This window comes from Tyto alba, unplaced genomic scaffold (genome assembly GCF_018691265.1).
Source record: "Tyto alba isolate M040663 unplaced genomic scaffold, T.alba_DEE_v4.0 Super-Scaffold_10, whole genome shotgun sequence".
Classification (NCBI taxonomy): domain Eukaryota; kingdom Metazoa; phylum Chordata; class Aves; order Strigiformes; family Tytonidae; genus Tyto; species Tyto alba.
In genome coordinates, this window is record NW_024881262.1 from 20,022,929 (window position 1) to 20,048,121 (window position 25,193).

The 25,193-nt window shown below is 41.1% G+C and overlaps 1 protein-coding gene across 11 annotated transcripts in view; it reads left to right on the forward strand.

Annotated features, from left to right (window-relative positions):
• The first annotated feature begins 315 nt into the window (after positions 1 to 315).
• DOCK10 (dedicator of cytokinesis 10) overlaps positions 316 to 25,193 on the forward strand; it is a 159,004-nt gene continuing 134,126 nt past the window's right edge. For 6 of the 11 annotated variants that reach the window (XM_033005477.2, XM_033005479.2, XM_033005485.2 and 3 more), the window contains exon 1: positions 22,610 to 22,984. In XM_033005477.2, coding sequence (XP_032861368.2) covers positions 22,820 to 22,984 — 165 coding nt within the window. In that variant the 5' untranslated portion in view covers positions 22,610 to 22,819. Of the gene's footprint in view, positions 473 to 22,609; positions 22,985 to 25,193 lie in introns of those variants that run through there. The other 5 variants (XM_033005484.2, XM_033005481.2, XM_033005482.2 and 2 more) reach the window with 5 other exon arrangements.

Below are 25,193 nucleotides of genomic sequence, written 5' to 3' on the forward strand. Positions count from 1 at the left end.
GTCAGATGAGTAATTTTGTAGCCATTCTTCAGTTGGAATATCCCAAGGACACTTGCAGTGGTGTGGCCCTGACAAGGATCTGATCATTTTCAGCTGCCTGCTGGAGCCCAGATGTAAGGACAAACCAAGTAAAGGGCACAGGCAAGAATGCACTGCTTGCACATTCTCCAGCTGCTAGGCTCCCTCCTCTGCAGGCAGACAAAGGGCCAAAGTCTTCTCCTGAACAATTCTAGGAACTCCATCAGAGGCTGGCACCAGCTCTTAAAGTGGTGCAGAAATGAGGAAAAGGAGATAAGGGAAGAAAGCCTCAGAGAGGGTAGAGACAGAGAAGGGGAGAGAATGGTTTAGAGAGAAGTTAAAAGCATTGGAGAAAATGGGAGAAAAGAGAAAAGACTTTGTGGGGAAAGACAGACTGAAGAAGACGATAAAACGAAGGAAAGAAACGAAGAGAGCTGCAAGAAAGATTTGTCAGGTTGGTGAATAACTTGTGCAACTGAGTCTTTAATATACAACCCCAGACAGTCATTTAGTAGGTAGGAAGACCTAGGTACTGGGTTTTAAATGCAGAGCTTTTATTGTTTTGAATCTGTCACTTGACTAACGGTTTGTTTTAAATTCATGGGAAGTGAGTCAGCTCGAGTAACTCAAAATGGTCTCAGTTTATAGGAGTTGCATTAACTTTTTTTCTCTTTCTTACAAGGTTAAATAAGAGGTCTGGGGAGGGAGAGGATGAACAGTAATAGAAGAGAGAAGGAGAATCTGGAAAATTAAGCCTTGTGTTGGCTTTGGAGGAGGACGGTTGCGCAGAGAGAAGGTTTAATATTGTTGTGGTTTATAACAGGCAGTTCTGCAGTGCCTGTGTGTCACTTCCAGAAGTCAAAACATGTTTGTAACTTTTCTAGCACAAGGTCAAAAGGCAATGAAATAGTGACACAGATGTGATTATTAAACAATTAACAAAGACTTACTTGCAGTGTATGTAATGTTTCCAGTTTAGGATTGCCTGCATTTCATGGAATACAACAATAATTTTCTGAAGCTAGATTATATTCGCTGTTTTATACCACCTGTGTATTCTTATATTAGCAAATGCCAACTTTATCCCTGTTTTTGTTGATATAAAAAGCCAAAATACTACGAGCTAACTGTCTGAGATCATGCAATAAATCTATAGTAAGACCCTTAGAGCAATTGTCTCCCAGTTCATCCCCATCACGGGCTGTCCGGCTTCATATGGCTGAATAATTTGTCTGGTTCTTAAGACTGTTTCATAGTCTGCCCCACTATTCTTATTGCTGACATGGGCAAATTTTTCCCTCTCCTGTGAAACATAAGAAAACTGAGAGCTGCCTGCCCTTTGTGTGCTTGTTTAGTGTAAATGTCTTCTGCTCACATTGTCCCTTTCTGGGCAGAACACAGTGAGGCTCCAAATAGCAGTGTAGTAAGAGGGCACCAAGCTACACTGGTGTTAAATGGTGGTTTGTGTCAGTGAAGCCTTCCAGAGCCATTATTCAGAATTTTTCCTGTAAGAGGGTTTTTTTAAATTTTTTTCTTCTTTTTATTTCCCACCCCTCTCCTTTTCTTTTTTAGATCAGGCTCACAAAGTAGTGTTATTATTTTTCCCCTCCATCTCAGTGACACATATGTACAAACTAAACACATTGCTTAAATATATTTTTAGTAGATTACTTGTCATCTCTAGGACCGCTTTTTTATCCCCGTGATACACACAGTCAAGAGGTCAATGTTGCTTTTCGGTTCTTAAATTTTACCCAGTGTTTTACAAATACAGAGAGAGAGTTCCCTTGGAGTACGGAGGATGGTGCTGCCCAGCCTCTCTTCCCAACTTGTACCCTGGCAGTTAACATCCAGCCTCTTAGCTTCGGGACTGTAATGCTGCTTTTCAGCTGGAACCCAAATACTACATGTTTTGGAACACAATGTGATGTTTTGAGGTGACCTAATGTAGATGTGCATTAAGCTTGTATAAAAATACATCAGATGAGGAAATCTGCATACGTTTGTGATCTGCGTGGGCTCATACTGAGCCAGCAGCAGTGCAAACGGTAGCTGCTGTCATTAGGATACAAGGCAAATAGAGGAAGATGGAGATAGATGCCTCCCTCCAACATGAGTCTTCTGCTGCTTCTGTGAAGCAAAGCTTTATGCCTGCAGACTTAAAAAAACTCTCAAAAATTGAAAAAAATGCACTGTATTACACTTTAATTCACAATTAATTAACAACTTACTACTACACTTTCTTCCCACTATTGCTGTTGTGCAGTTGGTATAACATGCATTGTACAGAAATTTAGCTGTCAGCACTGTAGTGAATTTCTTAATTCTGAGTGTAGTTCTGCACTTCTGACTTCATGTTGTGTGGAGGAAGTACAAGGGGATTCTATCATCGAGTCTGAAATGGGCTTTTCATCTTTGAGAGTAATGTTGACTGACTTTAAAGCAAACATGATTCTAGGTTACTTTGACATGTTGACCTAAATTAAATGTTGTAGATATAATGAAATTTAATGAATGCAGTGGAGTTGGATACGATAGAGGGGAGGAAAGAAAAAAAAAAAAGCTTCCTTTTTTAAGTGTTATTTATCAACCAGTGTAGTACAGAAATACTCTCTCTGAAACCAGAATGACTTGATATGTTTCACATAGCAAAAAGGAAAAAAAAAAAATCTTTATTATCTTTGGTTTTGGTTAGCTGTAGTGGATTTTAATTTTTAAACTGTCATCCTTTAAATGCATTGTTTGCCCATGTATGTTTTCTGCTAGATGTACCTGCTTTTGCAGCTGTGAGTAGGCTGATGTGTTTCAGGTGATTTTGAGGAGTATAATTCTAATTTATAGGCAATAATGAAATTCTGGACTCTCAAGTATCTCATGACACATGCCTCTGCTTTTCCTGGGACTAAGTTAAAGGCTCACTGTGTGGGGAGCACAGTGGATCTGCAGAGACAAGACCTAGAAACATCTTTTATCCAAAAGATTTCTGGAACACTAACTATGTCTTAAATGTGTCTGTGCTTTGATGCAAGTTCCTCAGTGATCTTTGTTCTAGATTGTTTTGGATTTGTTTTCTTGGTTTAGGGGAGAGGTTGACATGGTTTGAAGAAAATACGCTTCTCAAGTGTGAGAATCTTATCCTGTGATTTGAGCTTTTGCTAGGCTCTGGGACAATTTTGAGAGGTTTGTAAACTTTACTAGGTTTCAAATCTTGCCCTCCCAATTCAGATTCTTCTGATGTGCAAAAAATTATTTATTAAAATTCAGACCAGAGTTTTTTGTATTTTGCATGAGTTAGAGGAATCCTTTAAGAGCTATGGGTGGTTACTGTCAATTTCCCTGTGACACCCTTACCAATTCCTTTGTTTTTCTTCTTGATATTAGAATTAAATAAGAACTAATTCCTCTTGCCTTTCTCTCCAGTGGTCCATTTTCTACATTTGTGCTGTGGCTAGAATTAATGCAGTATAAGACCAATACAAAGTTTAGCACTAGAAAGCTCTGAAGTACAGCCTAGTTGGGATTAACGTGGGCCATTGGCACTGTGTGCCTGTGATGCTGGGCATAAGCCCCACTTTTCTCACACCTTCCATTTCTTGCCCTGGTCCCCCTCCCTCCTGCCCATCAGCTGTTTCTCTGCTGTTCCCTTTCTACCCCAGACCCTCTCTTTGTTCTCTCTTATGTCTAGTTTATGTTGGATTTTTGGACAGATCCTTTCCACTGTGTGAATGGTAGGCTGGCTGAGCAGGAGCAAGTGTCTTCATCCTGCCCCTTGCAGGCTCCTGACTCTTCGCTGCGGGTGTGCTTGGTGCTGCTGCAGCTGGGAGGTGGGGGAAATGAGCACACTGGGGTGCTCTGGTTTGCAGATGATGTGTCCCCTAAGGTGCATGACAGAAGTGGTATTCTGGGAGAAGGGATGTGACGAGAGGCAGGGGGAGGACAGCTATGGTATCTTCTGGCCTGAGTGGCTTCTAGCCCTGAAATTACTTTTTCTATCACTTCTGTTGTGAGACTCTTGTTGCTACTTCCTCCTTATCCTCTCTCCACCCCCTGCCTTCTTGCCCTTTTAGACCTGTGCAAAGTCTGGCAGCCCCAGCGGAGAGTCCCAGCCAAAAAGTCAGCAGAACATGGAAAGGAAAGGCTGCTTATGCCCAGATATTGCCTAAAACGTATGTGTAGTTTAAGGGAAGGAAGGATGCCAGTCCTTCATATCCTTCTTCCCTCTCCTTTGGAAGCAAGTACAGCAGTCCTTTCCATGCTATGAGCAGGTGCAGGATAAAGTATTCAGAGCTTGTTGAGGCTTTTAGAGTGGAAGTGATGGGCTGAAGTCAGCCTAGGGACTATTGTTTGGACTGTGATGGTTTAGATAGTAAATCATCCTTGGAGTCTGTCCCGTGAAAGAGCTTTCTCCATTGCTGTGTAAGTACCATGGCACATGTGAGGCTTGATGCCCTTTGATAGGAAATGCCTCTGTTGCCTTTCACAGACCATAAATTAACTTGCAGTATATGTAGCAATATCAGTCTTTCTTTGAAGACAGAAATGTACAGCCTTTTTTCTAGATTCTTTTTTTCTCCCTTTTTGTTAGTTAGAAGATTCCCAAAGTGTTTCAGGGGCCAAAATTTGGCTGTCCTTGGGATGGAACTATTTCATGGCTTTGAACTTCTAAGCTATGCTGAACAAAATACAGGAAAGTGCACGGTACAGAACAACTGTGCATCGAGAGGGAGGGACCTTGGGAAAACAAGTCCTGGGTCACACCTCTGATTCCACATGCAGAGAGAAAGGGAGTGATGAGTAAGTATTGAAAACAGTAATGAGCAGACTTTGATATTTATTCCAGAATATCATGTGGTCCATATCTTTTGTATTCACATATTTGCAATGCATACTAAGATATGTGCTGAGCTATCATGTCTCCATTGTCAGTATATAGGCACACTTTTTTTCCTCCATTCATGTGTGGCAGGTGGACTTCCAGCAGTGGATAAAGAGCAATAAGAGTAACAATGCAGAAGTGAAATATCATACACAGCTCTCATCTGAAAGCAAGTTACTAAAAGGCATCTGCCTGTACCAAAGCTCACATCTCACTTTAAGCATCAGTTGCCTTTTACATGAGTAACAGTTGTTTTTATTTTTAAGCTGTGTGATTGATTGTATAGTGCTTCTGCTCTGCTGACACCATTTCATTAAATGGCTAAAATTGCAAACACTGGTGGAAACTAAGCCATAGAACATTAAGTAGATTTGAACGTTACTGGTCTCTTCAGCTGCATAAATTTATCCTCATAGTTTCCCCAGAATCAATGAGAAATGTTATGAAGGCTAGTTAGGAGAACCTACCAAACAAATTCAGGAGCAAAAATTTAGCTTATCTTCTTTCCTGGCCAAATGATAACCCATGGTTTAACAGCAACGTTAGGAAATCCTTGGTATACACAACAAAAAAGTTGCAGTCTAGGTAGATTATAACTTTTGTTTGGGTGTCTTTCAGAAACCTCCTGCTCCTTCTTTTTATATTTCAAATACATACCCAAGCACTCATGTGTTCCTGTAGACTTTGGAAAAGAATTGAAGGTCATGAAACACAGCAAATCAAAGTGGATTATGTCTTCTGATTTTGGAAGTAGAAGAAAAGAACGTGATTTTTTTTTTTTTTTTTTATGTAGGAATGATAGCTCCAGTTTGCTGTTGATGTTGGCAATAAAATACTTTTTGCCGCCTATGTATCATTTCTCGAGGAAAGGGGATAACTGCAGACAGGTTTCAGGTGGAAGTTACTAGTTACTTGCATTGCAGATAGCAGGATGAGCAGTAGTACAGCAGGACACGATAACTGACATGCCTCGGTATGAGGTTCATCTCCTTTTTTTTCTTTTTAAAGTTGTTCTTGCAACGAGAACCCTTCAGATTGACTAGGCATGGCCTGCATGTCACACTTAAACACTCTTACTCTCTTTTTTTCATTCTTCTATCTACTCCCTGTTTTGCTGCCCTTGCCCTTTCCAGTCCTCAGTCCTTGTTGCTCTTTGTCTCTGAGCCTCCGTTAATGCCCCTCTGTGTGCAGGAAACAGTATGTCAGTTGTCTGCCAGGCACCAAATCTTTGCTTGCCATCCACACCGTCTTAAAACCCACTTCTTCTATGAATTATCTTTGCCAGTTCTTCAAATTTATAATCTCTCTGCTCCTTCTTTTCACTGAACAGCTATCCTGTGTTGTTCTGTCTAGCCATGCTGTCAGTGGAAAGTCTTTGGGTCTGGTGATATGACTCTCTCCTCGCTTTAGTGTAAAGTTTTACATTAAACAAATGGTTTTGTATAGATAATTGTTATTTCAATGGCTGTTCATTAGATAAAATGTCATTCAAATAATAGGTGGTGGCTCTTCTTGGAAGAAGAACCTCTCAGCTATGTCTGTTTCCTTAAAGAATTTGTGTATCAGTGGTTCCTGTTCAGTAAGGTGACAATGCAATATCTTGATGTGTGAATGTATCCATAGATTTATACATATTTTTTTAATAGACTTAAGTAAATAGGTGGCTGTCAGGGCTAACATCTGTTTCCTTAGAATAATGTGGCATGTGTGTTTTCCAGGGTTTTAAACAGAGATACTTGGCATTTAAATTCCATGCTGATGGATACCGAGATGTGCTAGAACAAGCTGTAAGGTCTACTATTCTTGGTCTTTATGCACTGACACTTCTGGGTTTCTGTTTCCTACCACTATTTCCCAGTGTGTTTTTCAAAAGAGCCTGATTCCTAATCTTAAAGGATCTGTCAGGGATTCAGATTTTAAAATGTGAGTTTCTTTACTTTGGAGAACTGTTTGTCTGATAAAGAATGGGAGTCAGCAAGTGATTTACACCTCAGCTTTTCAAGCTCTAGTTATAAAACCTGTATGCTGCAGCAGTGAGGGGCCGCTGCTTTATGTGGCAGCTCACCCACAGCTCCAACTGAAGTGACTGGATCTAACATCGCCCCAGCAGCACCTCTTGAATCCATCTTGTGTCGTCTGCATTGCACCTGGTAAGCCTCAGTTGTGTTAGTGTGTGGAGGTGAAGATGGATGTGCTTTAAGAGTAGTGATAAGGGGAAGGTCGCTGTCAAGGAACAGCAGCAAAGTGGACCTTGCCATTTTGCCCCTCAAAACCAGCTGCAGTTTTACAAAAGGACACCCATCAACTGACTGTTGACAGTTAAAGACGAAACTTTTATAAAGAAGTTGTCCTTACGTGTATGGTTATTAATAGTTTAAAATACAAGAATTACAGGAATTAAAACTAAAGAAATGAAATCTGAGTCTTCCCTCTCACGTGTTTCCTTCTCTTTTTTTTTTTTTTTTTTTTTTTTTTTCTCCCCCTTTTCTTTCCCCCTCCTCCCTCCCTCTTTCTTTGCTTGGAGGCTTGAATCAGTGGAACTAGATATGTTTGCATATAAAGCTACAGTACTTGGGTAGATGATACTAAATGGGAATATTTAGGGACAAGATCATCTTTTTCCTTGTCTCTCAGTTGTGGCTGTTTAGTGATCCAAAGGTTTACCCTTATGTCTGGAGCTGCCTGGAAGTCTGTCTACTTGTGTTTCTCCTGCTGTGCTTTGAGGGTGTGTGTGAGTGCACGTATGTGTTATGTTTTGGAGTGTGTGTGTTGTTTTTTTAAGTCCGGTTAAATGCTATGTTTTGATGTAACACCTTTGTGTACTGACACAACTGTGCCTCAAGGGGAACCACATTGAGACTGGTCCCTTCAGTACCAAAAGCCTAGCACATTAGCACACCATTCTCCTCTAATTCTTGTTTATGAAGATATTTCCGTTCTTGAAGAAAAATACATGGAAGTAATAGGCAGTTTATGATTTCAGTTAATTGCTGTTAACATATATAGGGTAAAAAAATTAAGGCAGAATGACGGTGGTCTGATTTTTTTTGCCTGTGTCAGAACTCCAGGTGTTCTCCATAGCCAGTCTGCCAAAGAGATTCTGCTATTGTTAGCTAACAAGGACAATTTAAAAATATTTTTCTCTGTCTCAAGGGTACAAAAGTAAACAAGAATTGAATCATGACTAAGGAATAATACTTTCTCGTTACTATTATCATGGGCTCATTTTAGGAGATTTTTTAGTTTTTTAATGTCTGTCTGTAAGATAACGGTAGTAAAAACTAGTGAAGTGTAAGTGCTAACAGTACGACTGCTTTCAGACAGTTTGGCAGGAAACACTACTTCCTGTTCTGTTTGATGTTCTGTTGACTTTCTCAAATATTAACCCATCTGGGGCTTCAACGTTTGTTACTACAGTGAGATAGACAATGTCAGTAACAGCTGAATTTAAATACCATTGTCACTTTAAGTAGATTGAGAAGATGCTGGTTAAAAAATACAAATTTCCCATTAATTCTTCCAGTTGCAGTGTAACATCATTGGTTTCCTATCTGCATAGTGGAGTTGGAAAGTGGGATTCTATTTACCTTTAAAGTATGGGCTCGTACTGGTGTGGTTTGCTCTTCTGAATCAGGTTACAGCTTCTAGAAGCCATGTCATGGGCAGATGCTGGGTTCCTCAGCACTCCTAAGTCAAATAATAATTGTGGTGCCATTTGATGATGTGCTTTCCAGATTGCCAGATAAATCTACATGTGCAGTAGGATGATGGATCCATCTTCTCCATTACTTTCTTTAGATGAATTGTAGTCCTGTCCCTTGAAACTCCAAGCAAGTGCTATCCATAGTCTGAGGGTAGCAGCAAAATAGAGGTGAACCTCCCTTAACCTTTCACCATGCCTGTTTCTCTTGGCTGACAGTGGTGTGAACACTGGTTCAGCAGGATGTCTTGTCTTAGTGTCGTATCTCCTACCAGGGTGCAGCAGTCTTTTATGGCTGGCATTCAAGCTTGTGGTTTTTTCAAATCAGATGCTGACACATGAGATTTGAAAGACAGAGGGTGCTGCTTCACAGAGTGGTGAGATCCGCTAATAAGCTTGTGCTGGGTGGAGGACACGTTCTCTAGGTGTCTCACTTGAAATGCTGTGGCTTCCATTTCCTGGTGCTTATGTATGCCACCACAATCTGCCCCCGCGTTCTCCTCAGTAAACTGCCAACATGATCTTTTGTGAAGAGTAGTTGTGTTGAATTTAGCATTCCTACATCAAGAGTAATACACTGATACTGTGAGTGAGTAATTGTAACCACGTCCACCCTTATGCCTGACTGTGTGTGTTTAGTTATGTGTATACGCCTTTATTTAGATGTAACTGCTCCTAATGTGCTCAGCTGCTTGACAAAAGCGTAAGTGACAGCATGGTGAGAGCTCTTCTGTTGGCTGCAACTCTGGTACGATGAAATCATTGTAACATTACATATAAAGTGATAAATGATCGTTAACTTCTGACTTGAATCTAATTAGAGCACTAACTACACATTAGGGTAAATTTCAGCAGAAGTTAACAGTGGCTATCTCTGTATCTTAATTTCTATCAAAATTTTAAGAGAAAAATTGAGAATATTTTTCCTTGGTCTGAAAAAGGGGTATGTTTAAAGGGAATCTGTATGTATCATCATGTATTCACTTGGATATCGTATGCTCTAATGAAAGTTTTGGCAGCATAGACAACCAGAGTGGTTACTTCATTAAAAAGCAACAATAAAGCAATTTTTAGGGTTAAAGTTCCAGTGTATAGTCTGTAACATTTCAATTATTTACTTACGCACTTGCATTTTTTCAGCTGGAGTTACTTAAGAACATAAGCCTGTTGAATGCCCAGCTGCCAGCAGAAGAACGAGGGGATGGTTCAGGAAGTTGGTCATCTATTTAAAAATCTAATTGTATGTTCAATACAATTAGAGAACTGACTGCTTCCCTGAAATAAATCAATACATTTGTAAGCATAAATAATTACAATTTCTTGAAAAGCACTATCTGGCAGCTTTGTCCTTTATTTCCTACTGGTATTGAGAAGTCCTGGAAGACTAAATAAAGAGATCAATGTTTGGGTACTGCCTAAAATTAGTAGGATCCCTTGCAAGTTCATTTGAGATGTCATAATAAAATAGAGAATGACATCACTTCTGCTATATAATAGATTTTTTTTTTTTTTTAGTAAAGTTCTGTTCTACAAGAACAGGATTTTTAAATAAATATCAGTTAATTAAAAAAAAGTCAGAGAGCAGATATGATTAAGACTTCAATAATAAAACCAAATTACTTTGAACCAGACATTTCAGTCAGTGAGAATGAAAAGTCTTTGTACATATGTGTATTTAGCTCATAGTTTCTACTCGAATTTTAATCTCCTTTGGAGTTCAGTATTAATGTTTCAAAACACACATGTTACTAATCAAAATATTACTCTTCTAAAGATTTTTGCCTGAAATACCAACCAGAAGACATATGTTTTTAAAGACTGTGTTACAGCTTAACAAATACAGACCAAACAACTTATAGTTGGACTGGTTTTGCTAATTTTGTATTTAGTTGAATAAAGAGCCTTGTGGATGTGAATGCTAATTGATACCAGCAATGCAGATTCGTTAGGTTTGGGTTTTGTATGATTTTATTCTCTTCTGGAGTTCAAGTAAAAGAAAGGGAGTGAAACCCTGACAAGAGACATGAAATGAAAAACACATGTTGCACAGAAAAGCTGTCCAGGGGACAGAACACATCATTAGCTGCTAAAATAGCTGTTACTCAGTTTGATATAGTGAGCACATTATTGTGCTGTGAAAAGAGCAAAGCAAGATCACTTTTAAAAAGTGCAGGATACTTCTTTGTTGTTGTCTTGGTCTGCCTTTTGGGGTGCTTTTTCATTTCCATGGTGATAGAGGCAAACTGTTTTTCAGACATTTCCTTAGGTGGGGCAGGAGAGGTAGGAGAGGAGCTGTGCATGAGTTGCTCCAGGCATATCCTTTCTGAAAGGGTTATGACATCCCACTGAGGACTGTTGGTCTGAGGGACCTTGTGGTTTTTGCATACCATTGTATGGGTGGTCTCACTGCTCCATTATGCAGCTTGGGCTTTCTGGCTAGCTTAAAAGGTGGGGGGATATGAGCCTTCCCCAGGTTCTAGATCTGCTAAGGAAGGAAAGGTTTTGGGTCTAATTAACCCCCCGTTGTAATCAAGAGGATAACTTCTGTTGTATGATAGTAGCTGACACTGCGTAACCACAGATCCATTTCTGTGAAATGACTTGTGGAGGCTGATGCTTATGGCAGTAGGATTCTGTGTAGGTGGCTATCTGTGTAGAAATTCATCATTTGCCCTGTGTGCTTTAGCCCCAGAAATGTCATGGGTAGGGCATATGTGGCATGATCAAATGGGGAAAGGCTGCTTGGTTTGCTACCGCTGGACCTATCAGGTTTGGGGGGGAGGTTGAGCAATATAAAAAAAAAAAAAAACAAACAAACAAACAAAAAACCCAAACAAACAAAAAAAAAAAACACCAAAAAAACCCCACAACCAAACAAAAATCCCAAGACCGTCCCTTAATATTTATAGTCTGAAAAGCTTTCAGAGTCCTGATTCTTAACTTCTTTATTTTGAGAAAAACTGCCATTTGGATTCTTGGCACTGATGAAAAAAAGGATCTGGAGCCACATTATTATACTGCTAGTGGAAGTAATCCATATTCTTCTTGTGGGATCTTTCCTGTCAGATAAAAGGATACATCTGCAGCTGCTCTGTCTCAGGGAGTGGGGTGATGGGATATCAGCACCTGAGACGACACAGTTTTTGCTGGCCCCTGTATGTACAAATTTTATTTTGCATTTCCTTTCTTACTTTATCCACATTTTATGCCTCATTTTCTATTTTGCAGCTGGAGAAGCTTATGCTCGGAAATTGAATGAGATTGTTCCTTGCTCCTGGCTGAACTCTTTGCATATGGAGCCTGCCTTGAAGTGAAATTCCCTTGAAATAATAAGCAGGGATTATACATCTGATTTAAAAGAAGCCTGATTGGGAGCCTCTTTTGCTCGTTTCTATGTTAGGTTAGAAACAGAGTCTTCTACGAAGTGAAATTGTATGGCCTAAATGGCCAGTTTATAGCCTCTTGTTCTTGTCTTTTTGTTAGCCTTTGGCTTAAGTAGCTCTTCCACCTTAGTTATGTTTAGAGCTCTCCCAGACAGGGCACAAATTCAGTCTCTGGCCTGCTAGGCTGAATAAGCCGTGTTCTTACACAGTCATGGAATAACTTAGTTCGGAAAGAAATCCTGGGGGTTGTCAAGTCCAGCTCCCTGCTCAGAGCAAGTCCAAATAAATAACGTTGCTCAGGCCCTTGTCCAGTCCGGTGTTGTGACTCTTCAAGGATGGAGATCCCACAGTCTCTATGATGCCTTGTTCCAGTATTTGACCACCCTTCATGTGGAAAACTTATTTTATTGTACTTAATTGTAATTTCCATTCTTGCAAGTTCAGTTCGTTGTGTCTTATCCCTTGCTAGTGTTTCTCTAAGAAGAGTCTGTCTTTTCTGTACCCTATCTATGAGTAGATTGGCAAGATTTCCCATTGGCCTTCATAGCTTAAGGGTGGACAAATGCGTTTTTCTCAGCGTTTCCTCATGTGTTGTGTCCTCCAGCCTCAGTCAACCTTGTGACCTTACACAAGACTCAATCCAGTGTGTCAGTGGGCTTGTACTGGGTATCTGAGAACCAGACACATCGGCTCAGACACTGTCTTCAATGCGTTCGTTCCCTGGTCATGATAGTGGGTCTTTTCTGCAACTGGTTCATTCTTCAAGGTGGCCAGACCAGATCATGTCTTCTCAGTGATGTCTCAACAGGTTATTCATGTCATTTACTGTTAAATGCAGTAGTATAAGTACTTCCTTTTCTAGAGATACCTTGCGTTCTACCCAGGACTACACTGAACTGCTCGTGCCAGTGTCGTATTGTTAGTTGATGATCATTTTGGCACTGGCCACTGCTTCCGGCTCTTTCCTCTTTATTTTCAGCTGCTGAACTCCCAATTTGCAGTGGAAATTCTTATCCTCAAGGAATTTGATGTTTTGAATTAAAAATTTATTAACCTGGAATGCTTCAGGCAACTGAACTCTTAGCTCCCTGGGACAGTCCATCATTCTTGTAAGGGAGTGTGGAAAGGGGTTTCTTCACTTGAAAATCTGAACGCCCTCTGTGAACAACACGTGCAGAGCAAGGTGGGAATTGCTGCTGATCTGTCACATGCATAGTTTGACTCAGAGGCAGAAGGTGTTAGATACTACTATTGTCCTGTAAATCTGGCTTCTGAGAGAGAGAGAAAGAAGGGAGATAGAGGAGAATACCAAAACTGGGAGGCAAGAAATGAGCCAGTTTAATTTCTCTGGCCTGACTTCATATGCAGGGAAAAAAAAAAAAAAAAAAAAGTGTAGTTTTTTTTTCATTTTTAATGCAGACAAATAAAAAATGTGCTTGACTCCCAGGTGGTTATTTTAAATGCTGATGTACTAAAGAATAGGAGATTGCTGGAAAGCTGTGACCTAGGTGAAGATGCTGTCAAAGTTAACTGTCTCTGCATAAGATTCAGTGATGTGCTGGGGAAAAAGTTATTGCAGTCCCCGGTAGAGATTGAGGCCACAGGTCTGCAGATCTGGTGAAATTCTGTGTGTGTTGACTTCAGGATCCCAGTGAAGGAGATGGAGTAGAACAAAGTCTTGTGTCCTTGCATCCTGCATGTGGCCATTCCTCAACACGTGCCATGCAGGCAGTCACTGAGTGCCACACTGCAATTCTCCAAATATTTTTACCTTGCGTTCATTTGTGATCAATGCAGTCCTTCTCTGATAAAGCCTGTGTTTGCATCTGTCTTGTGTAAACAGTTAGGATTTGTGTATGAAGTATCTGGTGCCACTCTTTCTTGATGGTAAACAGTTCATGTTTTTCTTTGTTAAACAATATGAGAAACATAAAAAGAAATAATTCACTTCTCATTTAAATTCCTATCTCAATTTTTAAGGCATGTGCTTTTTTTCCTACTCAAGTGAGTTGTTTGAAAAGTAAAGCAGCATACAAATAGATAAGAGGAGGCCAAGAGATACCTTTCCTTGCAAGCACTCTTGCGAGCTGAAAAAGAGATATCATCTTTTCAAAGAGTTAGAGGCTGAAAGTGTTCTGGTTATGGAGCAGTTCTATTTTTTTTGTTATTGGTTCTTAGCTGGATTGTAAGTAGAAAGATGTCATTGGCTTGGACTGGAGGCAAATTGGAATAAGAAATGCATTTTCTAACAAGATATCACAGTCCTAAAATTCTTTACTCCAGATTTGGGTGGCGTCTTTTTGAAAGTAACTAGTCTCTCTGTTCTTGCTTTGTATTTCTAGCCTGTATTTGAACAGAAATACTAATTCTAGAGTGTGGCAAGCTGTGCCTGTTTGAGAAATATAGACTAGGTTGCATATCCTGACGATGACATGTCGGCAATACAGGTTTTTCTGGCTCTTGTCCAAAGTTTGTTCATGTCAATGATAGTTTCTGCAGTGTTTTGACAGGCTTTTGATCATATTTTAAAGGAGAAAGGGGTAATTCACTGTGCTATTCAACCCATATTGAGGCTTTTTAACGTAGAGAACATTGCTGTACAAATGGCACCTCGTCCAAACCCATGTGTTATTCTTAAAACCTCAGTAGCGGCTGATGACTTCCCTTGGAGCCACGCAGTGTGCCACTGGGAGAACAGGCTGAGGGACGACTCTCCCTGGTCTCTGGAGTTGCTTGTTTCTCTTCCCAATATTTCCATAAGCAGCGGGGCTGGTGCCAGTCACCAAATGGAGAATGCGTTTGCTCTTGTGTGGGAACAGTGGCTTTCTTTGTAGCTGGGTGTGTTTCATTCTTTAAAATTGACTTGTGAAACATCCAGACAAAAGTCTTTGGAGTTTTTGCATGTCATTAAAATATTGGACTCTGACAAGGTAAGACACCAGTTGTACTGTTACAGCTGTAAGAGCTGTCAAAAAAAAAAAATGTTAGAGTGAAAACAAGCTAGTGTGGTTTGGATTTTTTTTATTTTACTCTATGCCAGTTTTTGTTTCCAGTCTCCCATTGGGTTGGTGAAATGGAAGACTTCTGGAAGCAGGACCAGCTGCTTGAGGGATTGTGTGCAAAGTGAACGTGGATCTTTCTGAAAGAGGGTAGTAATTTGCTACCAGTTCTTTTGGGGAACCAGTGGGATAGTGCCTGTTTTTTCTGCTGTGGTTTACTTGTAAAATCTTTGCTTCAAAAGTGTGAGCCCAGCATTAGTTGTAGCTTCTGGTGAAAATTCTTCACGGTTTCTCTTAATACATGTTTTTATTTAATGCTGTGCCAGAGAAAGGATCAATTTTGGTAGCTCCAACTAATTTTCTTCCAATTTTATGGGACAATAAAAGTACTTTTAAAAAAAAAAAAACCAAACATTTGCTTTATAAGTTAAGCAGTTATTTTGCCTGGTATGAAGTTAAATATTTGTTTTTCCTATTACATGTTTAAGGAAACCACAACAATGCTCTTAGCTGCTCTTTAGAATGTTTAGTGCTAGATCCAGAAGCCACCAAAATGCATTGAAATAAAGAGGTTTTCATCACTGCCTGTAAACTACAGTTCTCAACATTTTACTTAACCTAAGACCCGAGAATAGTCCCATTGATCTCATGGAGGCTGTAGTTGTAGAAAGCTACCTGTCAAAGTGAAAAGCTACTTGAAAATCAGCAGGGTGCTTTACCTGAACTGGAAATAAGAATGAGGCAACTATCTGCATTGAAGCTGAATTTATTTCATATTTAGCAAAAAAGATTATATTCTTGGAAACCCCTTCGGGGTTTGAAGCACCGTAGATGTGGGTTCTAGCCCAGCTTCTGTCATTAGCCTGTTGGAAATCCTTACTTTATTCCTTTTTATCAATTTGTCTCTGTTTCCTTATTTGTAAAATGGTTGCAATATGTTGATGCCATTAGTTAACTGCTGTGGAATCTGACAGGGGAAAAATCTCTGTATTTTGCCCACGTGATGTGGTACTAATTAAGAGTATTCCACATAACTTCTGTATAATACTTTTCACCAGACATCAACCTGAAAGAGAAAAACAATATCGAGAAGAGAAAGGCAGCATTAGCACGTGCAGTCTCGAGGAGCCTGTTTCTGTGGCTGTCAGACTTTCCCTCCGCTTCCATGTCCATACATGATGGTTTCTGTTTTCAGCAGGTAAAGTCAAGAAACAGCAGAGTTGTAAAACTATGTTTTGCAGTATGAGCTACCATGAGCTTGTCGGCTGTGCGGCAGCCCCGTGTCTGCTGTTGCGCGGCCCTTGCGGGGCTCCCCGTTCCGGGCGCGCGTCCCCCGTCGAGCAGCCTGCAGCACGGATGGCACGCTGCCTGCTCTTAGAGCAGGCACAAGTTCTTATAGCCCGCTCCATCTTTCTGTGCCGCGTGTAGCACTGCTGCGTAGGCAGCCTTCATGTGGTCACTTATTTATTTTTAAACGTGAGTCTGTGCATAACTGGTCATTCAATTTGAACCATGCAGTATTTTGAAAGGTTATACAGAAATGGCCATCCTAATCCTGCAGCCCTTCCTTTGGGCTCTCTCCCTAGCTATGGTGGAGAGCACCTTACTTGTTTTTAAACATTTTGGATAATGCAGTTACTTCTTTTTTTGTTTTGTTTTGTTTTTTAATTTAAAGAGATTTTATAAACACAGTCATTTAATCTACACTACTCATCATACCCAGCAAGGAGAGCTGTGTCTGGGCGTGAATTTGTCTTTCATGTACTACTCCCTAGAGGGTGCCATACACTTACTTTCTGCCGTCCTGTTTGTTCTGTAGCCAGGTGACATTGCAAGGGTTTTGTGACCGCTCTGGGAAGGTATCTTCTGAATGCTGCCCTAGTGTAATCATTGCTTGCTGCTGTAAGGTACGATGAAGAGAAATTAGGCGGTTGAATGGTTTAAGCCCCTCTCATACAGTTATAACTATATACTACTAATAGGGCAGTTTGCACTGAGTGTAACTTAGTATGGTTAAGAATTGTTTGCATTGGTCAAGGATAGCTTCATGAGAAGGAAATACAGTTTCAAGATGAAAAAGCTGTGTGTCATGCAGGAGCTGTACCGACCGGTTACTGCAGTAAATGACTACTTTCCCACATCGCTAAAGAGCAGCTGGTGGAAACTAAAGAAATACAAAGCCTGTGTACTTCTGACTCTCTTAGTCACCTTTGGCAAGACCCTTGGGCCTGCTCTGCTGTTTGAGACCTCAGTGTGTCTGATCTTTAACTGTTTTAAAGCTAATGTTTTGAAATACAATGTGTGAATGTTTCTAAATGGCAGTAAGAGAATGTTATGAGTGGAAGGCATAGATGCTATTTATGGCTTTTAGCAACTGTGAGTGCTTAAGCTTTCTTTGAAATAAGTGCATGATCATCATGTATGCTTTAAAGATTTTTTTTTTTTTTTTTTTTACTTCCTCAAAGTCTATAATGGCAGTGGTTCAGCCTAGCACAGCACAGCCTCTTATAAGCCACTGGCCTGGATGCAAAAGCTTTGGGACATAACTGTGTTGGAAGAGAAGACAGGGCAGCTCCTGAAGATGGGTTCTCACAGTCCCTCAGACCTCTACTAGCAGCCTGGCAGCAGACAGAGAACAGGAGGTGGTATTGGAAATGCTGCCTCTGTGGCAGTGAGAGATGCCACTATAATGTGGTATCCACCATGCTGCTTTAAGGACATAGTCATTAGAAAAAGCGCACTGAAAGTTCTGAGCATATACTATTCCTCAAGCATAAAACATATAAGGAAAGGGGGCATGTTAATGAGGGTTTCTATCATCAAGCGAACTGCCATGAAGACTACCTCTTGGAATATTTCACCTGTTTGTTCTGGGTGTCCATGCTGATTCCTCAGAGGCTAGTTAGGATCCCACTTTTTTGATAAAGAGCATGAAGAGAGACTTTCAAACTTGGGTATGTTTTTTTTTTTTTAACTTCTGCTTTCCTTGCAACTGCCTCCAAGCCTTTATGAAAACAAATACTGGAGATGAGGACCTTTGTCTCTGAGGAAAATTCCTTTTGCTAAGATAATGTCTATCAGCTCTTCCTGTTTTAAAAGGGTGGTGTGAGCGATAAATTATAAGCCGCTGAGAGATGACACAGTAGCTCATCAAAATGTGAGTGATCCTCATCTGCATCAAGATAGAGACTAATTTTGTTGTTGTATCTTGCTTCAAATGCTTATCTGCTACTTGTATAGGCTAGATCTTAACAGAAATTTTACTGTAACTGTGGGTCTGTGTGTGGAGCTGCGAGTGACAGCCACTGGCCATGTTGCTTATGTGTTGTTGGGAGCTGCTCATCATCTGTACTAGGATGATGTATGTGGAATAGGTACTCGGGTAGGATAGCCGTGGAAAACTGAAATACTCACTCTACTCTTCCCAAGAGAAGAGCTTTAAAACAGTCAGGGCTTGCGGTGGGGTCTGACTCCAGAGGTGCTTAAAGTGTGCACCAGAACATCACCTGGACTAGAATCATCCCAAGCTATCTCTGATTGAGCTATGAAAGGTAAATAGCTCACCTGGCAAATTTTTGTACTATCTCTGAGGGATTTTCAGTGAATGGATGATGTTTTACCAATTCATTAACCACTCTGAGTTTAGGTAAATGGTCCTGTGAGTCGGCTTCAGAGTGCCAACAAATTGCTCTCTGTGACAGTAGCTTTGTATAAATGCGCTTTACACCAGCAAGTACCTTGCTCAGCTGGGTACTCTGGCATCCTTTGGTAAGTCGTAATGGTGGCATAAGAATTATCATCTGTAACAATGCTGGTTTTGTTATTTGTACTGTTATGCTGTCTCTAGTTCCTGTTAATGGCTTGGGGTTTTTGTGGGCCAGACTGAACAGACTATCCTAAGCAGTTCCAGGGGTGTCTCTATTTTCGTGGATGGTTCTTACAGTCACCTGTCATTGCTGCTTTTAGGATCATCACACTTCAAGAGCGTCTGAGTAATGTGTCAGTCCATATCATGCAAACACATTTTGGAGAGGAGGGCTTGTTTTCTGGAGAATAAAAAACCCCCAAAACAACCAAAATGGTGCATGCCATCTTGACAGCTGAGCAAGTGTGGGCAAAAGGTTCTGCTAACCTGCAGTCATGCTCCTTGGCTGAGGAGAGAATGCAGCTGCCTCTGGGTTGGAAGGAAGGATCAGTGCTTCATTTGGAAAGTCTTCCTCTCACTAAAAGGATCTTCTCTAAGAGCTGCCATTCTACCTTCCTGTTTAAAGCCCTCAGCTGAAGACCAGTGTACCAATAGGCTATATCCTGTTTATTCAGATGACATGAATTCAAATGACACAAAGAGAAAGGAAAATTAATGGAATAATAAAGCTGTGGGAAGGAAGCAAACCTTTGATGTGGTGTGCTAAAGACATATGAAATAGGAGTGTTAGAAACTGTTTGGTAGCATCTTTAGAAAGTCTTGCAGCCTGTAGAAACTGAAATGCAGAAATATTGTGGAAGAGAAATAACTCAATGCTTGGAAGATGAGGGGTTTGCTCTCAGCAGCAGACCTCCTGCCAGAGACAGTTTACCTTTTCACGCCCTGGCTGCCCATTTGCAGAGCTGGCATTTCTTTCGTGTGGAAGCTGAGGCTGGAGGATGGATAGGATGCAGATGCCTTCGAAATCATCTTTCTTATCAAAGACTTTATAAGACATAGTGAGTGTGACCCAATTCTGCTCTTGCACAGCTTTGCTGAACAGACCCAGCCTTTGGAGTTGCCAAGGACTGGATCGCTGAAGTTATCTGGGTTGAAACAACAGTCTTGTCTTTCCAACTCTTTTCTATTATTTTTGTTCAGTGAGGTGCCTTTTGTTATCTGCTTCCCAGCCTGTTCCTGTAAACCATCATGCTGGTGTCATGTGGCTACTTAGCCTTGCTGAAATAAGTGGTGGTTAGGAATGGAGTACGAGTGGGCAGCGGATGGCTTCCAGTGTGGATATTCCTTAGCCCAGAGTTGTTGCCAAAGTCTTCGTAATGGGGAATTAAGAAGTTGCTTGCACAAAGGAGTATTTTGCTTGCCAGAGGGTTTTACTGAATTCAGCTTCTGGATTAAAGTGCTAATTAACACAAAACGGCGCTTGATGCTTCACTGTAAGACTAACTTAGACTGTTGGTAGTTGGTGTGTAAGCATAATGTATGCTGATGAGATCCCTACATTTGAAAAACAAAACTGTTGATAGTGTGTGTGCGTCCAGGCATTTTTAATGGCTGGGAGGTTTCCTTTCCAATGATAGATCATGTTTCTGTGAGATTTCCTTAAAACAGAAGGGGGGTTTTTAGCTCTTTGGTTTATTTTCCCATGTGCATTAGCTGTTTTTTCAGTTCTTGAATTTTGATCAAGGCCTGGAGGCTACTTTTAGCAGGCTTTGGCTTGATAGTTTACTTGTTTTCGGACTCACTGTCACTTCTGTCTCCTAAGAGATGAAATGCCAAGATTATGTCATTCCTACTTGTATCTAATAATAGCTTAATCCACAAATATTTGTAATGAAGTCACTTGGGCCACTGGCAGAGAATAGCTTGATCCAGAGACCACTGAAATGAATGGGATTCTTTGCTGAGAGTGAAGCGAAGCTTTGGGTCAAGCCCTAGGGTGCCATCCCACGTCTGCATGCACACACACACATGTGCGACAGCGTTGGGCTGTGCTATGGAAACCAGATTTCATAAAAATCCCTGCCAGTTCTCCCAGCTGAACACTGGTGAGTAAAAGAAGATGCCATACAGACAGACAGAGGATGCGTTAGCAGCCCCCAAGGTAGCCGAGCAGTTGCCATAACAGCCAGCAGCAGACGTTATCCAGGTCCGTGTGGCTGCTGCTGGAATTGGAGTGGGAATGTAGGTCTCCCAGCTGCCAAGTGCATCTTTTGTGTGGCCAAGGTGTCAGTCACTGTTCTGGAGCAGGCAGGGGACTGATGAAAATGTAAACAATGGCAGCAGCAGCAGGCAGGATTGCTGATTTGGTGCAGAAATTACTCAGCTGTGCCACTGCGGTCTTGTAATCGCATTAGAAAAGTCAAACTAATAAGCATGATATGAGGCCCCCTCTGCAGGGAATGACGGTGGATAGGCAGGCACATCACATAAGCTTGTGAAGCCTGTGCCTGGTGAGATCCAAGGTGAAAGATCCGGGTAGGTGCATTGGCAGAGCTGTGGGTGAGTTTGGGCAGTGCCTGCCAGTGCTGTTAACTATTTTCTGTACGCACTCAAAGCAGCTTACTCTAAAGAAACAAAGGCGAGAAATAATGGCAATGAGTTTGTTGCTTTTAAAGGATTTAGCTTTTCTGGCAAATGCTTTAATTAAAACAATGATGTCTTTTGCTACATCGTTGAGCAATGAAACCCTAACCAAACCCAGAAGAAAGTACTTCTACGAAATGTTTCTGGTGCAATTCCTGATTGAGATTATGAGGAGGAGTATTATTTACAAAGGTCTCGTTAACAGACATTATAAGGTTGCTTATGCCCCCATGGGAATTGATGACAAAACTCACGTGGCCTCCATTAGAAATCAGAGCCTTTTGAAGCAATGTAAATATGGTTTTGGGTACACATATAACAAAGTTATACATATCAGCTTAAAAGCAGCTTCTATGGAAACCCTATTGGAAATTCTTAGTTTTCCTAATGTGTAAGAGAAATCCATTTTCTGTAGATATTTTTAGTGTTAACTTCCTCTCAAGTGCTATTATCTTACTCGCTCTACCATTAGCACTTGCTGTGTTTCCAGGTCAGTCATGTGATTGCTAAGCATCCCTGCCTGCTTTCTGAATGACTTGTCAGGCAGCAGCCAGAAAGGCAAGTTGTTACTGCTGACTGCCGGCAGCTGCTTCTCCCTGCCTGCATCCTGACTGACACAACACCAAAACGCTTTCCCCTTGCCCTTCTTGGAAGGTTATTGGCATTTGGTTCAGTATGAGTCCCTGTCAGCAGAGACCCTTCCCAACACAAGTCTCATATGTAGATGTGAAAATGTACTACTCTGCAGAAGGCACGCGTGTGTGGGAACACACAAGAACTACGCTACTGAAAGGCAATTCAGAGCTGCACACTGCTGTTTCTCATTGAGCCACGGCTATTTTAGCATGAGCTGGATGAAGCAGTCCAGATTTCTGCCTCTTTTTTTTGTTGTTGTTTTGTTTTACCACTTGCTACATTTAAAACTCAAATGAGCTTGCTGTGCTTCAGAAAATTGCAAGAAGTGAAATGATTACAGCCCAAATTCCTCAGTGAGCTTAAATGTCTTCTTATTTTTTTTGTTATTGTGGCAAAACACCCTGAGGCAAAGTATCTTAAAAACAGCAGTGCTGATAATGAGAGCTAGTAACTTTCCAGATGTTTGCTGGTTTGCTACATATTACTTTTTTAAAAAGGTATTTAAACTAATCCTGCCAGTTGTTGTGGATGCCTCTGTGTGTGTGTGTGTTTAATGAACAGCTGGCTCTTTTGAACTAGGAATTTTAATACTTTCAGTTCCATGAAACTGGAATCAGAGGAAGCGGCTGATTCTACAAGAGAGGGAGCACATTTTCTCAGGAGAATTCAGAAGCAGAGAGGGAGGGAGAGAGAAAAAAGCATCGTAATATTGCGTGTGTTTCAGTTTCAGTGGATCAAATCTTTCCTCTATCTGCATCCAAGCTATTTGGTTGTGATCAGATGATCAGAGCTCAAGGAAGCGATTGGAGGGCGAGCTGGCTGCAGCTGCACTGTAGGCTGTTTTCAGGCACAAGGAGCCACTGTTTTTCAAACACAGCATAAACATAGAAGTTATTTTGTAGGCTTCAGGATGCAGATATGGGTTGTGCTGCCAGCATTGTTCTGCTCCAAGCCTTTCGTTCTGTGGTACAGAGGAACTGTCCACATATCTGCAGGCGACGACGACGAGAGGAGTTGTCACATGAAATTCTGCCACTGGATAGCGATGATGAAATAAGCAGACCCAGGACTCTCATCATAATGGTACGGTATACTTTAATTGGCAGAGAGGCAACAGAATTATTATTACAGATGTTACGTGATTATTCCTTTAACTGTGTGTTTGTAGAGAAAAGAGCATTGATAGTCTATTTGTCACTGTAGGTTAGTTTGCTGGTAGATTTGCTATCTCTGTCAAACAGCTGAAATATTACTTTTTAGGTGGAGCTGTGAGCTACACAAGTTCTGTATAAAGTACATGTTCTGTTATTTAATTGTTGATGGGTTTTGTTACTATTTGCAAGAGAGGCAGCACTGGAGCCAGTAGTGTGGTTATGTTTTATTTCAGACTTGGAATTCCAAACAGCAGACAGTTTAGGAAATGTTTACGAAGTCTGTTCATCATAAAAACAAAAACAAACCCAAAAGCCAAACAAAACAAAACCAAACCCCTTTACTTTCACCCAGGATGCAGTTGGAATTTATATCAAGTTATAGGCAAATAAACTCCCATATATCTTTGCTGCAAACTGTTTGCAGCAGCAAAATGTTTGCTGGATCACCGCTTTCCGGTTTAGTGAGTTTCCTCCGTTCTTTGGCGAAGAGGGGCTTGAAAGGCTCTCAGTCTTGGAGAGTCATTTTCTTTCTGAATTAAATTGGATTATTTTAGTTTTGTGGTGGGAATATTCCTAATAAACCCATAGTGATTATTATAAGTGACAGGGATGTTCCTCATCATAAATCACTGTTTTAAAATGAGGAATACACTTACTGCTTAGTTACTGCTCTTCCTTGCCAAATACATGTATGGTGAGCATTCCAGAACTCTGGTGTAGTTTGGGTCTGGGGTGGCAAGGATGTGGTACTGTGTGACTCTCACTTGATAAAAATATTTTTATTTTTATACTGCAAATAGTATTTTTACCAGTTTGTCAGGGCACTCATGTATATCATTTGAGTGGTAGAGATTGGGGTTTTTATATAAAGTATGTTATGCTGAGGTCCAAAATGCATCCCCTGATGCCCTGCTGTATCACACAGGGCTGTAACTTAGTTGTAAGTGGGTGATGGTAACAGTAGAGAATTTAACAGCTTTCCTGAGATCTAGCAGTGGTTTGAACAGAGCATTGCTGCCCATAGCGAGAGGTGTGTGGTGCAGTCATGGCAACTATAGTAGCAAGGACCCAATCTAGGCAGTGCTCTGTGTATCAGCTGAGGGCATTAACCAGTGCGTGGGGGAGACTAATGGTCATACGGAGGAAGGGGATGGATTTCATCATCCTGAAGCTTATATTTAAGATTTCTTTGCTTTAAAATCCAGTATCTATAAGACAAACTTTTTTTTTTTTCTTTTTTTCCCACTTAATGGTTAAAATAAACGACCTCAACAGCATTTAAACAAATGACTGTCTCCTTCCTGGTAGTAATTTCAAGCACAATGAAGTGTGAAGGGTCTGGAAGAAACTGCACCACGTCCAAGTATGGATCATCTATGCAACTTGCTTCAGTCTTTGGAAGAAAAGGGTAGTCTTGGGTGTCATGGCAGCAAACAATGTATCGACCTCCCCATACCCAGATGCAGTTATGAGCAGCTTGAGTGGCAATTCTTTGTGTGGTAAATCCTGGGAGACTGGGGCTCCGAGAGCTACAACAAAGGTCCCTGGGCTCTCAGAGATGTGAGGCTTTACCGCAGCACGGAGGGAAGCGTGGAAGCTGCCCACCACCCTGCTGAGGTGGGCTTACCCAAAGGAGAGGCACGCTGGTGAGATGGTCTGTTACCTGCTGCTGGATGTGGGCTTTCAGGGATCCCCTCCCAGTTTGACACATCCATCCATCATAGTAATGGGGGCTTTGTTTTCTACAGCAACAGTTAATGCAGTGGTGTTTGTCCTGTCAAAAGGCTGTCCTTCCCCAGGAGATCTGTGGGATCATCTTCTCCCCCTTGGTCCCTCTGAGAAGAGGAGGATGAGTGGTTCAGCCCTGTCATGAGGCTGGTGGAGGTGCAGCCAGGTGCTTTGGAGGAAAGCTGTTGGGCATGGTACAACTTGGGAAAGTGGTCTTGCCTCGCATACCTTTCTCTTTTGAATGTGTATTATTGCTGTGCCTTTTCATTTAGAAGCAGTTAATTGTGTAACTATTTAAAATAATTTGCCATTGAGCTTTGCAATTAGGCTTAGTAATGATGTGGAGACCTGGCGAGTTGAGAAGAAAGCGCTGCTTCAGAGCACTTATGCAGCAGAAATGGATGGTCCTG